The sequence below is a fragment of the Narcine bancroftii genome, chromosome 7 (genome assembly GCF_036971445.1).
Source record: "Narcine bancroftii isolate sNarBan1 chromosome 7, sNarBan1.hap1, whole genome shotgun sequence".
Classification (NCBI taxonomy): Eukaryota; Metazoa; Chordata; class Chondrichthyes; order Torpediniformes; family Narcinidae; genus Narcine; species Narcine bancroftii.
In genome coordinates, this window is record NC_091475.1 from 51340981 (window position 1) to 51355045 (window position 14065).

The following is a 14065-nucleotide window of genomic DNA, read 5'->3' on the forward strand; positions in this document are numbered from 1 at the left end:
TTCCAAGCTAAAGTCAATATTCAACAGCATGGCAAATGAGGCATCGTTTTCTAGGTGGGTCAGGACAGAGTGGAGGGTCAGGGCTATTGCATCTTCTGGTTTGGCCAATAGGCAAACTGGAATGGGTCCATTTCTTCTGTTTGGTGTGTTTTGATGCACTCTATTATCAGTCATTCAAAGCACTTCATGATTGTGGAGGTTGATGCCTCTGGATAGTAGCCATTTAGTTCAGCTACTGTCGCTCTCTTCAGCATTGGGATGATCGAGGCTGCCTTGAATCCTACAGGGGCAATGGACTGCTGGAATGAGTTATTGAAGATGTGCATTAGGACCTCAGTCATCTGGTCTACATAGTCCCTCAGGGATGTTATCTAGTTCTGCTGTTTTGTGTGGGTTCACCCTTGATAGAATCCTCCTCTCCTCATCTGCTGCTATGCAGGGTGCCTGTTCCTCAGAGAGAGAGAGAAACGGAGATTTCATTGGAGACATTTTGTTTTCCCCATGGAACCATGCGTGGAAGGTGTTCAGCCTGTCAGGAAGGCAGGTGTCATTATCGCTGACTTGTTATGGTTTTAATACCTTCCCACATGTGCCTCATGTTGCCAGTAATGCACAGTTATCTGTGGATCTTCTGTGTGTATCTTCACTTTACCTTCCTTATTGCCCGGGAGAGTTCCCCTTGCTATTCTTGGTGCCACCTTGGATGATCTGGAAAGGAATACCTCATCCTGGGAGCAGACACAACAGAGGCAGATAAATTAAGAGAAAGGAATAGAATCCTTATTGGGGACAGGGTGTGAAGAGATGTAGTTGAGGGAATTATGGGAGTTGGTGGATTTGTAGAAAATGTCTGCAGAATGTTTGATGCAGACAGATTGAGCAAGAACAGAGTGTTGGCAGAGATAAACCAATTGAAAGTTAGCAGCAAAGTGTAGAAAGTTGAGGAGCCTTCCTCACTGATATCTGTGTGACAATTTCAGTAATTAAAAAAACTAGTAAGATATTTGGCTTTGTCACTTTGTTTTGTTTACTGGAATGTTGATAATAGCATTTTATCAGTGTAAATATAATTAAATTTGTTCCCTGGAGATTGAAAACAAAGCACTGCTCCAAAGGGTGCACACGCCTAGTCCTTTGTAGGTGTTAGGCGGCCTATTGGAGAACCCGACGGTGTTTTTAAACTAAAGTCCTGAGGCCACAGAGATTTGTACCTAAGATGGCAGCACTTATGCTCAGCAGTGACCACAAGGGATTGCAGACTCTAGGGAGCAGCAGACCAGCACAAGGTACCAGAAATGGGGAGAAACACCAAATTGAGAGGAAGAGGCAGAGGAGACGACCCTACAGAATAGTGACCTTGGCAATGAACCAGTGAGGGGTGCAGTGGCTAAAGCACCTTGCAGAACTGGGAACACAGCCGCAGACCAGAGAGAGAGGCTCAGCTTTTGAGGGACCCACACACGCTGCGGACGACTTTCGATCGGGGGTCCTGCATGGAGACCGATATCAAAGTCAGAATTTGAAAGGGTGCCAAGGGCAAGAAGACTCTCAAAGGGCCTTGGATGCTGAAGGATTCCTGATTGTCAGATTTGGATTTGAAGCTTGGTGTGCAGATGAATAGAGATAGGCTGTGAGAGCACTGGAGGCAAATCCACAGTCAGTGATTCTAAGGGACTCTCTTTCTCTCGTACTGTAAGGGTGACCCTAATGGTGACTCTTTGTCTGCCTTACAGTAGGCAGAAAGCAATTTTGCATGAGATTACATTTCTCTACTATTTCATGACTATGAAGGAATCTTGAATCTACTTGCCAGACAATTATATAATTTGGTTAGACAACTAATTTCCAACCTAAACTTTCCTTTGTAATATTATTATTATTTTTATTATTATTATTTGTGGCGGCGCACATTCTCATGGCAAACTGGCCCTGCTGGTATTGCCACGTGGCGGGGCAGCCATGGGGAAATGGCATCGTCAGAGGTTTCTCTCTGACTCCAGCGTCCCTTCCTACGCGCACCCTGGGCAGCGATTATGATGTCACAATGCACCAGGTGACTGAGCTCATGCTGCCCTTAAAGGGACGTGCTGAATTTGAACAAAAACAGTCGTTAACGACCCTCAACATGGTGGTTGTGTCTCTTTCACTGCTCACACTGTCACATATTATTATTATTATTTTTCTTCTTAACATACTCCTTGTTGTATTACAAAATTTGTGCACTGTTCATGTTATTTGAATAATGTAAACCTTATACATTGCTTAAGGAAATAGTTCCCAACTACACCTGAAATATGTGGTTGTGAATGAAAAACATAAGAATAACTAATTGACAATGAAAGAGGAAAATTTATCCTGAACTTCCTCCTTTCTCACAGGGTAAACTTGTCCTGACTAACCAAACAGATGGAACTGAGCGTGTCTTCAACCTCAAAGGAATAGGCAAAAGGCCACTAGCAATGGATCACATTGTGATAGACTGCCAAGTTAAACAGATTACAAAGAAGATCCTAATGGTTCCTAATTACACTCAAATGAAGTTGACGTGCAAGGTGCGAATGTTCAATCTTTACCATATTAAGCTTTATTTCTTTTGAGAAAAGAAGTAAGATTTTAAATTATTGCAGATATTTGAATCACTGAATAAAAAGGTGTAAACAGTATTGTGTTTGACATAATATGTCACAGAAGTCATGTGTAAGAGCCAAAGGCTCGGTTCTTACCTGTTGTGACCGTGTGAGTTGGTGGTGTCCCAAGATCTGAGGGTAGACCTCTTTCTACAGGCTGCATGTGCAAAGGGCAGCACCATTTATGGAGCCAAAGGAGCGTGGTAGAGCATGTGCAGTTGGCGTGGCCCCGGTGGCAAACATGTCCACCAGTGCGCATGTGCCATGGAATGGGTCGATGCATGCATGCTTGGCTCAAGGCCAGCAGCAAGCAGTTGGAGCTAGGGCCAGCGCATCCACCAAATGAGCATGCGTGGGGATTTTGCATGCGTAGAAAAGGAGGTTCGCAAGCTCGTGTCATCTGTTGGGCAATTTGAGGAGATTGAGTTAGGTGTCGATAATTTCTGTCGATCGTTACATTATTTGGAATGTTATAGGGACATTAGAAAGTTAACACGGATGTTTTGTTATTAAGGATAAATATCATAGCACGATATTTATACACATTTCAGAAAATGTTGAAGTAGATGGTTATTGGTTTTGTGTGTTAAAATAAAGGATTTAAATACAACTGAACTTGTATTGGAAATAATTGAAAATACGATGCAGACAAATGCCTAACTTAAACTTCCAGCAACTATTTTATTGATCGTAGTCACTACATTTAGTCAACAAAAAATTTTCTATTGGAACATTTTGGCTGCTGCAAAGGGAAATTGAATTGTATTGAAAGCCATACAGTGGCCATCTTAGAAATGTGGAGTTGATTTCCAGTTTGTAATTCATAGTCAGAAAAGAGTTGGAAACTTCTAATCTGTGAGAAGAGGATTTTGTTAACATGTTGGTAAAGCTATTTGATGGGCAATTAAGTGACTCCATGAGGCAGTCGATAGGAGTCAAAAGGTTTTTATTAGCTTAGACATTCGATGGGGCTCAGAGAGCATTTGGCCTGGATCTGAGCAGGAAGTGATCTGGGGTCAAGGTTTTGGTTTGGGACCCTTATTAGGGAACATCCTGGGAGGGGTCAGAGGAAAGGAAGGGGCGGTCCAGGACAGTACATACAGTTATTACGGTAGTGTAATGCCTCATACCACCACACCATTTCTTGCAAACTAGTGGTATAAATTATGGATGCTGCGGTGGAGATTTTCTTGATGATAACAGTACAGTTTGCTTGTGTTTCTGTGCTGGGAACTCGGCATCAAGATGGATACGGGCAAAATAGCCATCACTGCTTTAGGAGTTTATGCTAAGTCACAACGTATCAAAATCTGGAAGAAATCAGATCTTATGAAGAATGGTGCCAACCGGGGCTAAATACAACATATGACAAAAGCACTCTCATCGCTAGACTGAAGCTGGAAATGAAAGAAGTAGAAGCAGTTTCGGCTGATGAGAGTAAAGACTCCGCGAAAGCACAGCAGATGACGTCAGCTGATTCTGGAGTCAGTGGTCTGGAAATGGTTAAAGATGAGTCACAAAATGTCGGTGAAGAGGACATACGATTCGAATGTGGAAGGGATTCAGATATTGAGGTGACCTCTGAAATAGAGGATGATATATGACCAGGTGAAAGTGCATCAAATACTGGTAGCAGGAGAAGCAAGAGGAGTTCTAGAGCAAGCTCCAGTGTTTCAAGTACTACCTCCACATGTGTAAAAGTCCAGGCTAAAATGACTACTCTTGAAGCAGAACAATAATGGCTTAAGGATAAATATGCCTTCATAGAACAAGAGGAAGAGCAGGAGGAGCAGCTAAGGAATCAGCTGAGGAGGCAAAAGGAGCACTGGAACTGAGAAAAAAATACCTGTTAATGAGTCTAGGTCGAGGGTACAAAAAGGCTCCGAGGTATCTGGTGCTCAAAGTAAATTATCTAAAGCATCTAATGTTTTGGAGTCATGTTTTGAGGAAGGACAACAGAAAAATAAAAGATTTAATACCATAGAAGAGCAGTGTAACAGTTATTAAACCTGAACATAAGGTGGTGCCAAATATCAAACCTCAATAATGACCCCAGTGCAGAGAGATATGAGCGGATTTCAATCTATCCAGCCAGAATTCTATTCACTTCCAGCAGGTAATAAAAATCAGGTTGAACGAGGACAGGTGACATATTTTCAGCTACAGTACCAGTTTTAAGCCACGGTGAACAAGACATTCTATTGTCAATCATGGCAAAATAAAAATGAAATTATTGCTTCGTTGATGCAGCAACAAGGTCTCTATTCATTCACCAAGAAGGAGATTCACTTCAGTATCAAGTATTCATTAAATCTTTTGAACATAATATCGAAAGTAAGAATAAAAACACCAGAGATCGTCTTTATTATCTGGAACTGTACATTGGAGAACAGTTAAAAGAACTTGTTAGAAGTTGCCTGCAAATGGATCCAGAAAGGGGATTCACTAATGCAAAGGCATTGCAACAAGATCATTTGGCAATGAGCATAAAATTGCAATGGCTTATCTGGAGAAGGATCTTTCTTGGTTATCAATAAAATCAGAGGATACAAAGGCTTTACAACCATACATCCTCTTTTTAAGAGGATCTTGCAGTGCCATGGAAGATATTGACTGCATGTGCGATTTTAACATACTTTCTAATATGTTAATTATCAGAAGCAAATTGCTTTATCGGCTGAAGGATTTGTGAAGAACCAGAGTTTGTCAACTTCAGACAAAATATGGAGAGGATGCTATCTTTGAGGAAATTGTGGAGTTCCTTGAATGGCACGTGCAGATTGCAACTGAACCAATATTTGGTAATATCAAGGACACTCTATCAGTGAGTGAAGATGTCCAACTCTCAGCCTAGTCAGAAATTCAAAATGAGTAACTTTGCCACTACTGTGTCAGTTGTAAATAAGGAAAAGGATAAAGTAACTAAAAAAAAGGAGTTTACCTGCAGAGAAGAGCTGTTTGTTTTGTGAGGGTGGATGTGAGTTCACAAATGAAAAAGAAGGAAGATAGTGAGAAGATTGCTTTGTTAAAGAAAAACAAAGTATGAATTGGCTGTATGTGTAAAGGGCACATATTAAAATTGCAAGTGTATTAGTTGTAACATATGCAATTTGAAGCATCCTAGAATGCTGCATATTCATCATAGGAACAAGGAACTGGAAAAGGAGCAAACAGAAACAAAGGAAGTAGCAGTCACCTCGGTTCAAAAAGGTCCTCTTACTGGGGCCAATAAGGATAACTGCAAACTCTCAACAATGCCTGTACAAGTCAAGACCAAGAACGGTAATGCACATGCATTTCTTGACCCAGGAAGCACTGCCTCATTTTGCAAGGTGGGACTTTGAACAAACTTAATCTTGAAGGAAAAAAGACAAATATTCTATTGAAGACCATGGGACAAGAAACTAACATCTCTCAGGGTTAGAGGTTGCTGGAATATACAGCAATTAATTTTGTGATCTTCCAGGCATATACACACATAAAGAAACAACCCACAACAAGATGATGTGGATCACTGGTCATACCTGAGGAAAGTTTATATACTGGAAGATAGCCCTGAGATAGAGATGCTAATTGGCTTAGGTGTACGAAAGGCTCTGGAACCAATAGAAGTGATACCGAGTGTGAGAAATGGACCTTACGCAATTAAAACTATGCTTGGGACCTTTAGAAAGAAAGAATGATATTGCTCACAAGAAATCAGCAAGTGTCAAAATTATATGTTGTGAATCTCAACAACCCATTGAAACAACTGTTCGACATACTTTCCTGAACGCCTCAGTAACAATCAAAAACCTTTGAACGAATACAAACTGTTCTTAGAAAATCTTCCTGACAAAAATAAATCGGGAGCATCTCAACCAATATTGAAGGAGTTATTTTCATCAACAATAGATGAAAATGAAGTATTAGAAGATGTTGTAAATACTGCTGGTGATTATTCTTGAGTAATTGAATATGAGGCAGGACTAAAACAAATGACTGCAAAACTGGTGCAACTGCCTTCAGAGAACAAAACATAGAAAGGGGACTTGGAAATATTGGATAATCCTAAAAACAATGAGCAAAAATATTTAATTGAAGATAGAATTTTCAAAGCCAAAAAGCAGAATAAAAGAATAACTTCTAAAGAAATGAAAAGAGAACAAGTCATTGGTTAATAATAGAAGACAACTGTCTGCAGAAAACAATCAAGAATGTACCTTGAAGACCCAGCTATCAACAATGCAGAAAGAAAGAAATATTGCCTTTCAGCAATGTAAGAAGCAAGATGCTAAAGAAGGGAAGAAAGCCAAATGATGTGCCGAAGATGTGCCTTATGTTAAACTCAAAAGGAAAGCTGTGTCTATTCTGTCTGAAGAAGATCAGAGGTTTACTGGTCAGTGTTTTAACTCAAGGATTCTACAGAAGACGAAGGAACTTTGATAAGTACAAACTGACTGTTGTTTTTGTGTTTGTACTTTGCCCACAAGACAGACTGCAGAGAGATGGTAAAGACCACTCTTTTCAAGACTACGTGCTACTAACCTCTGGCCTTTAGCAAATGAAGAAAGAAAACCTGTATAATGTTCGAATTTTATGTAATTAATTGTTATTTATAATTTATTATATTATTATGTAATTATAATTAGAGATATTACATCACAGTATAATAATTAGGAGCCGGGTCAGAGCCAAAGCCTTGGTTCTTACCTCTCGTTGCCACAGGTGTAGGTGGTGTCCCGGGATTCATGGTTAGGCCTCTTCCCGCAGCCACATGTGAGAAGGCCGGCACTATTTACGGAGCCAAAGGAACGGTGTGGCATATGTGTGGTTGGCTTGGCCCCAATGGTGGTGGCTTTAGCCGGAGCTGGCTTGTTCGCCGGTGCGCATGTGCCATGAACTGGATTGATGCATGCATACTTGGCTTGGTGTTTAGCAGTATAGAAAAGGAGGTTTGCGAGCCCACATTGTCATTTGGGCAATTCGAGGAGGGTGAGTTAGGCGTCTATAATTTCTGTCAACTCTTAGGTTATATGCAATATTATAGGGACATTAGATTGTTTACACAAATATTTTGTTATTAGAAAATATTAAAGAAGATGGTTACAAGTTTTGTTTGTTAAAATAAAGGATGTAAATACAAGAACTTGTATTGGAAATAATTAAAAACACGTCGCAGACAAACACCTAACTTAGCCTCCAAGCGACTATTTTGTTGATATATGTCGATACATATTTGAAGAAAGTGGAATAAACAAAGTGCATATCAGCAGTTCTCTATGTTTTTTAATATATTAAATAGCCAATAGCATGCATAAATATCCAATTTCTTTCAACTTTAAAAACAAATCTATTGGGGTTGTGATAATACGCAGCTAAATTGAAGTCATATAAAACCATTATTGAAAAAATTTGAAAATAATTGGCAAATTAAGATTATTTAAATGAATGAAATTGCCTTTTGATATTTAAAGGATTAAAATATTTTTTTCAGGTTGTTTCAGATTTGTTAATAGTGAGTGGAGAACCATCTGTTACATTAAAAGCTGGACAAACTGTTCCCTATGAAATTAATGTTTTACCGTGGAAGAGAGGAAATTTTACAGGTATGGCAACCAATGAAATCCTCTGAATAATTGGACTTAATTTTCAAAGAAGTTAACAAGGTGTTTTTTCCAAAAGTAAACTTTATCACAATAAATTATTTATAAAAAGGAATATCAATGAAAGTCGTTTCAACGGAAAGACCACAGAGTGTCCAGGTCAGCAGCCGAATGTAGAGCACTGTTACACTGAGCACTGGCATACCTCAGGGCTGTGTGCTCAGCCCACTCCTGTTCACGCTACTAACCCATGACTCAACACGAGATCCAAATCCAATAGTCATCAAGTTTGCAGATAACAACAGTAGTTGTGAATATATCACATGTGAATGTGTCTCATGTTTCAAGTTGAGTTTTGAAATTTAAAGACTAGGTGTCACCATAAAAGGGAAATTTCAATTTAAGCTGATTAATTTAACTATCACATTTTTTGTCTCTTTGTTCTGCTTTTAGTATCTCTAATTCAAAACTTCAGTACAATTATTTTAGTCCTGTTTTGACCCCAAGAGTCTCAAATGAGCCACTTAAGTCTGTGACAGATTATGTTGTGTTTGTATTGTATATAGATATGTATTTGGGAGTTAAATTGGGGCAGTTTTTTAATGTAGGTTATATACAAACATTTCAAAACTGATTTCATTTAAAATACTGCCAGACAGGGCAGCTCCTGGGGGCCTTTGCAAAAACTTTGGTGAGTACCCAAGAGACTTCACTAATGGATTGTTATTTGGAAAGCAATAGATGAAAGAGATTGGAGGAGTAATTTGGAGCCACAGGCTGTTCTGGAGTTCAGCTTGCTGTTCTAAGAGGGTCATGTGGCTTTTCAAGCAGAGAGAGTAAAACAGGCATTTTCTCTGAGTGAGAGAGAGAGGGAGAATTCAGTTCTGCAGTATTACAATCAGCAGCATCAGCACCTGGTACTGGAACAGGACAAGCTGGCAAGCTAGTGGAAAAACCCCATTTTGAAGATTGGTTGTGAGTGCTTAGTTCAGCCTGGTCAAAGCCCTTGTGGTTCATATAAGAGGAGGCTGCCTAATATTTCACTTGAAATAAGTGAAACAAAAAGAAACTCTGTGGTGGCATGAAAGAAGGAAGTTATCATCTGGGAAACCCTGATGGGGCAAGTTTCTTCAGCAAGACACTGAAGAGGCTGACTAAAAGGAATCAGTTGTGGGTGTCCAGCGGACAACAAATCTCTTTCTGAAAACCAACAAGAACCTTCCTGAGCGGTAACCATTTACCTTACAAGCACCAAAGCCTGGTGAAGATTCATACATGTTAAATTCTGTGCACAGTGTAAGAATTGCCTGCAACCAGTGAACTTGGAGGAATGAAAAGTGAGATTGAGAATTTTTCTGAACTTACATACACATTACATACATGTGTGCTTAGAATTAAAAGAGGGTTAGGTTAGTTAAGTTAATGGTGATAAGTTAAAGTGTGATCCTGTTTTCACGTTTAAAGATAATTAAAAGCAACTTTTATTTAAGTAACCATTTGTCTTGGTGAATATCTATTGCTGCTGGGTTTTGGGCTCCTCTGGGCTTGTAACAAGACCTCATATTTATGAGGGAGCTATGATCTGCAGAGTGCATATTCTGCCCACTCAAGAGAATTGCACTTCAGATTGTTGTATTTTCATCAGAACTGACCAGTTGTAATGCAAGTGGTAAGACAATTTGTAAGGCATTTTTGAGAGAGAGGAGAGGAATGGAACAGAGGTTTAAAGCGACAGACAAGTGAAGCTATAAATGACCCTTGTGGACTTGGTTGAGATTCTCTACAAAGTGGTCTCTCTGTTTGTGGTTTCTCTATTGTAGAAGTAACCCCATTGTACGTACTTGATCAATGCACCAAAAACATTTGAGACCAGTCTGAAATATTGGCCAAACAAAACAATACATATGGGACCTCGTGTGGCAGTTGCACTGAACATTGGTTATACACAGCAGTGAGAAAGCTTTGTGTATTTTTTTCTCAAAAATAAACTTTATCACAATAAATTATTTATAACAAGGAAAATCAATGAAAGTCATTTCAACGGAAATACCACAGAGTGTTCAGTTCGGCAGCCGAATCTAGAGCATTGTTACACTGAGCACTGGCATACCTCAAGGCTGTGTGCTCAGCCCACTCCTGTTCATACTACTAACCCATGACTCAACACAAGATCCAAATCCAATCGAGACATCGTTTGCAGATAACACAACAGTAATTGTGCTCATCAGCAACAATGATGAGTCCTACTGTAGAGATGAGGTGGAAAATCTCTCGATAAGGTACGACAATAACAACCTGAGTTTCAATGTGACAAGACAAAGTAAATAGACTTTGGGAGAACCAGGGATAACTACACATGGATAGATCAGTAGTGGAGCAAGCAGAGTGCACCAAGTTCTTCGGTGTCCACTAAAGAAATGACTTATGCTGGTTTACAACATCTCCTCACCTGTCAGGAAGGTGCAACAGTGACTATTCTTTCTGAGAGAATTTAAGCAGGCAAGGTTACTGGCCAGATTCTTGTCAACTTTCCACAAAAATTCTATCAAGAGTGTTCTGGCCAGCTGCATCACAGAGTGGTACGTTTGAGGTCAATTCACAGTACCATAAGAGGGGCAGAGAGGATCACTGAGGTTTCCCTCCCTCCCGTCAACGTGATCTACCAGGATCATTATTTGAAGAGGGGTCACAAAATAGCTTGGGGATCCGTACCAACCTGCACACAGCATCTTTCAGCTACTTCCATCGGGAAAGAGATGCAGGAGTATAAGAACCAAACCACCAGGTTGAGAAGCACCTTCTTTCCACGGGCAGTGAGATTGCTGAACCACAGAAATGAACTGTTCATATAAACCCTCTGAGACTCGACTATTTCTTAAACATTATTTATTTATTTTTCTTTATGTGTATATATGTATTGCGTATGTATAATTTGCCCTATGTGTATGTCATGTATGAATATGGGTTTGCATGTTTTTGCACTGAGGACTGCAGAATGCTGTTTTATTAGGGACTTGCATGAAATCTACACATTTCCATCAATGTACATTGTTACATTTGTTCTCTATTTTGCACCATTCCCACTACTGTGACACCTTGTCATTACTCACCTCCACCCCCACCCCGCCCCCGTATTTTGAGGGGCTTCCCCTCGTCTCAGTCCCTCAATGCTGGGTAATGGGACTCTGGTCCTTCCTCACAGCGCCCTTGCCTCAGAACATACTCCTGCAGCCCAGAATGTGCCAGCCGGCAGCATTCGTTCACCAACTTCCCAGTGTGCTGAAAGACCAACAAGATTCAAGCAGACCAAAGGGTGTATTTCACTGAGTTGATAATGTTCCAGCAACTTGGATGTCTGTCTCTGCATATGCCCCTGGGAACAACCTGTAAATCTGTCATGCTGTTGCTGGGGATGAAACACGATAAGGACCCTTGCATCTTTTTCCACACACTTTTGCCAAATCCGCATTCCGCAAAGAGGAAGACAACTGTCTCCACTCCACCGCACTCATCCCGAGGATAATATGATGGTGGGTTATGTCCCTATCGTACCGGAAGGATCTGACTAGAAGGGCTCTTCTCACTGCCATCCAGGCCAAGTTCTCATCCTTACTAGTGAGCATCAGGGATGAGGCATTTCATTAGATGACTTTAACAGTCTGCTCAGGGAACCATATTACAGTATGCATTGTGTCCTCACCTCTCAGTGTCTTCAGGACGTTCTGTGCTGACTACTGGCTGATAGACCTGTAGTTGAAAATGCTTGTTTGGAAAATCTTTTCCACAAAGGATAGGTAGTGTGGAAAAGTCCAGCTAATTGAGACATTGTGCAGCTACAGGGCCAGCCCTGACCTCGACAACAATTTGCACAGGTAGGTCCTCAGTGCTTAGTGGCCCTTGGTGCCTTCGTACTTGGTTCCATTCACGGCCTGATGTAGCCACACAGGAAGGTGGTCATCAGGATGAGGGCTACATTGTGTACACCCCTGCCCCAGTTGTATGGTGACTTGTACATGGTGCCCCTTCAGATTCTCCATTATGGATCTGATATAAACCAGGAGACTGTTTTAGTGACTACCAAAGTGGAGGTGTAGATGATGGGCCACACATGCACCACATAGAGCAGCACAGAGAGCACCTCACACCTGATGACCAGGTTTTTCCCGGTTATTGAGAAGGAGCATTATGCCCACAGACTCAATTTTTGGTTGGATCCACTCGACCAATATTTGTGGCACACCTTGGCCCCTCAAAACCATATCCTTAATATCTTAAAGTACTCAGGTCTGACTGTGAATGGGATGGTGGACCGATCAGACCAGTTACCGAAGAGCATTGCCTTGCTCTTACTCTTCTTTAACCTGGTTCTTGATGCAGACTCAAAATGGTTACAGAGGCTGATCAGTCTGTAGACTGATTGTGTGACCGAACAGGAGAAGGCAATGTCATCCATGCCTCCACTGCTTGGAAACATATGCCCTCGTCCTTCCTGATGGATTCAGTGAAGTGCTCTATGCAGCACACAATTAAGACTGGAGAAAGTGAACAACTCTGCCTGACTCCATATGTGATGAGGAAGCTCTGTTTCCCACCCATTGAATTGAACTGCACTGCAGATGGCCATACTGAGCAGTTTAATACAATTTTGTATTCCCTTCCAAAAGCCCATTTTGTAGAGTATGTCCATCATGTACATGTGAGATATCCGCTCAACAACCTTCTCCTGGTCTAAGCTGACCAGGGAGCTGTCCACCCCCTGTTCTGAAAATAAGCAATGGTATCTCTGAGCAGCGTGAGACTGTCAGAGGTATTCTTGTCCAGAACTATGCTGGTTTGCTCTGGGTGGACCATCTGTCCTTGGACAGACTTGACTCGATTTGTCTTGGACAGGATCTTGTTGTCAATGTTTAACAATGATATGGATCTCCAATTCCTGATGTCCTCATTCTCCCCTTTCTGTTTGAAGATGAGGGTGATGATGCCCTTCCTCATGGAGCCTGACATATTACCTGCCAGGAGCATAGTGTTGTATACTTTCTGCAGGTCTGGATCAACGCAGTCTCACAAAGCCAAGTTGATAAGCTCGACCCAAAGGAAAGGATGGAGTCTGTCACCTTTCCCAGGATAATTGGCTAGTCCAGGCTATACCACAGTTCTGGTCACCACACAACAAAAAAGAGATGATAACAAGTTCGAATTAAAATTAATTTGTCATCCGATTGTACCAGAACAACGCATTGAAACACTGGTCCACAGTGCAGAACAGTGCAAAATACACATTCAGAGATAACATACATACAGGCAAACAATGCATGTTCACAGTTCATATGTAAATATATTAAAATAAATATTCTTAATATATAGTAGAGGCACAGAGAGTTGTTCAGTGGTCTCATGGGAAGAAGCTGTTTCTCAGCCTGGTCGTTTTGGCTCAGATACTTCTCTATCTTTTTCCTGATGGGGATAGCTGGAAGATGCTCCATGCAGGGAGGTAGGTGTCCTCCCTAATTTTGTGACCTCTCTTTAAACAATGATCTTGGTAAATCCCATTGATTGGTGGGGGGTGGGGCGGGGAGGGCGATCTCAGTGATCCTCTCAGGATCCTCTCAGCCACTTTTATGGTCCTGTGGATTGATGTCTGATCTGATACTCTTCAGCAACCATACCACATGGTGATGAAGCTGGCCAGGATGCTCTCAGTAGACCCCATATAGAAAGTTGACTGATTGATGGCCAGTAGCCTTGGCTGCCTCAGCCTTCTAACAGTTGCTGTTATGCCTTCCTGACAACTGAGGTGATGTTAGATGTCCAGTATCTCTGGCAGGTGCACTTTGATGCGTTCCATCACTAGAT

General features: G+C 41.1%; 1 protein-coding gene across 6 annotated transcripts in view; it reads left to right on the plus strand.

Annotated features, from left to right (window-relative positions):
* Nucleotides 1–14065, plus strand: part of LOC138738909 (cilia- and flagella-associated protein 47-like) — a 614550-nt gene that overhangs the window by 427101 nt on the left and 173384 nt on the right. For all 6 annotated transcript variants that reach the window (XM_069890090.1, XM_069890093.1, XM_069890088.1 and 3 more), the window contains 2 exons: nucleotides 2379–2552; nucleotides 8104–8215. In XM_069890090.1, the coding sequence (XP_069746191.1) occupies nucleotides 2379–2552; nucleotides 8104–8215 (286 nt within the window). The remainder of the gene's footprint in view (nucleotides 1–2378; nucleotides 2553–8103; nucleotides 8216–14065) is intronic.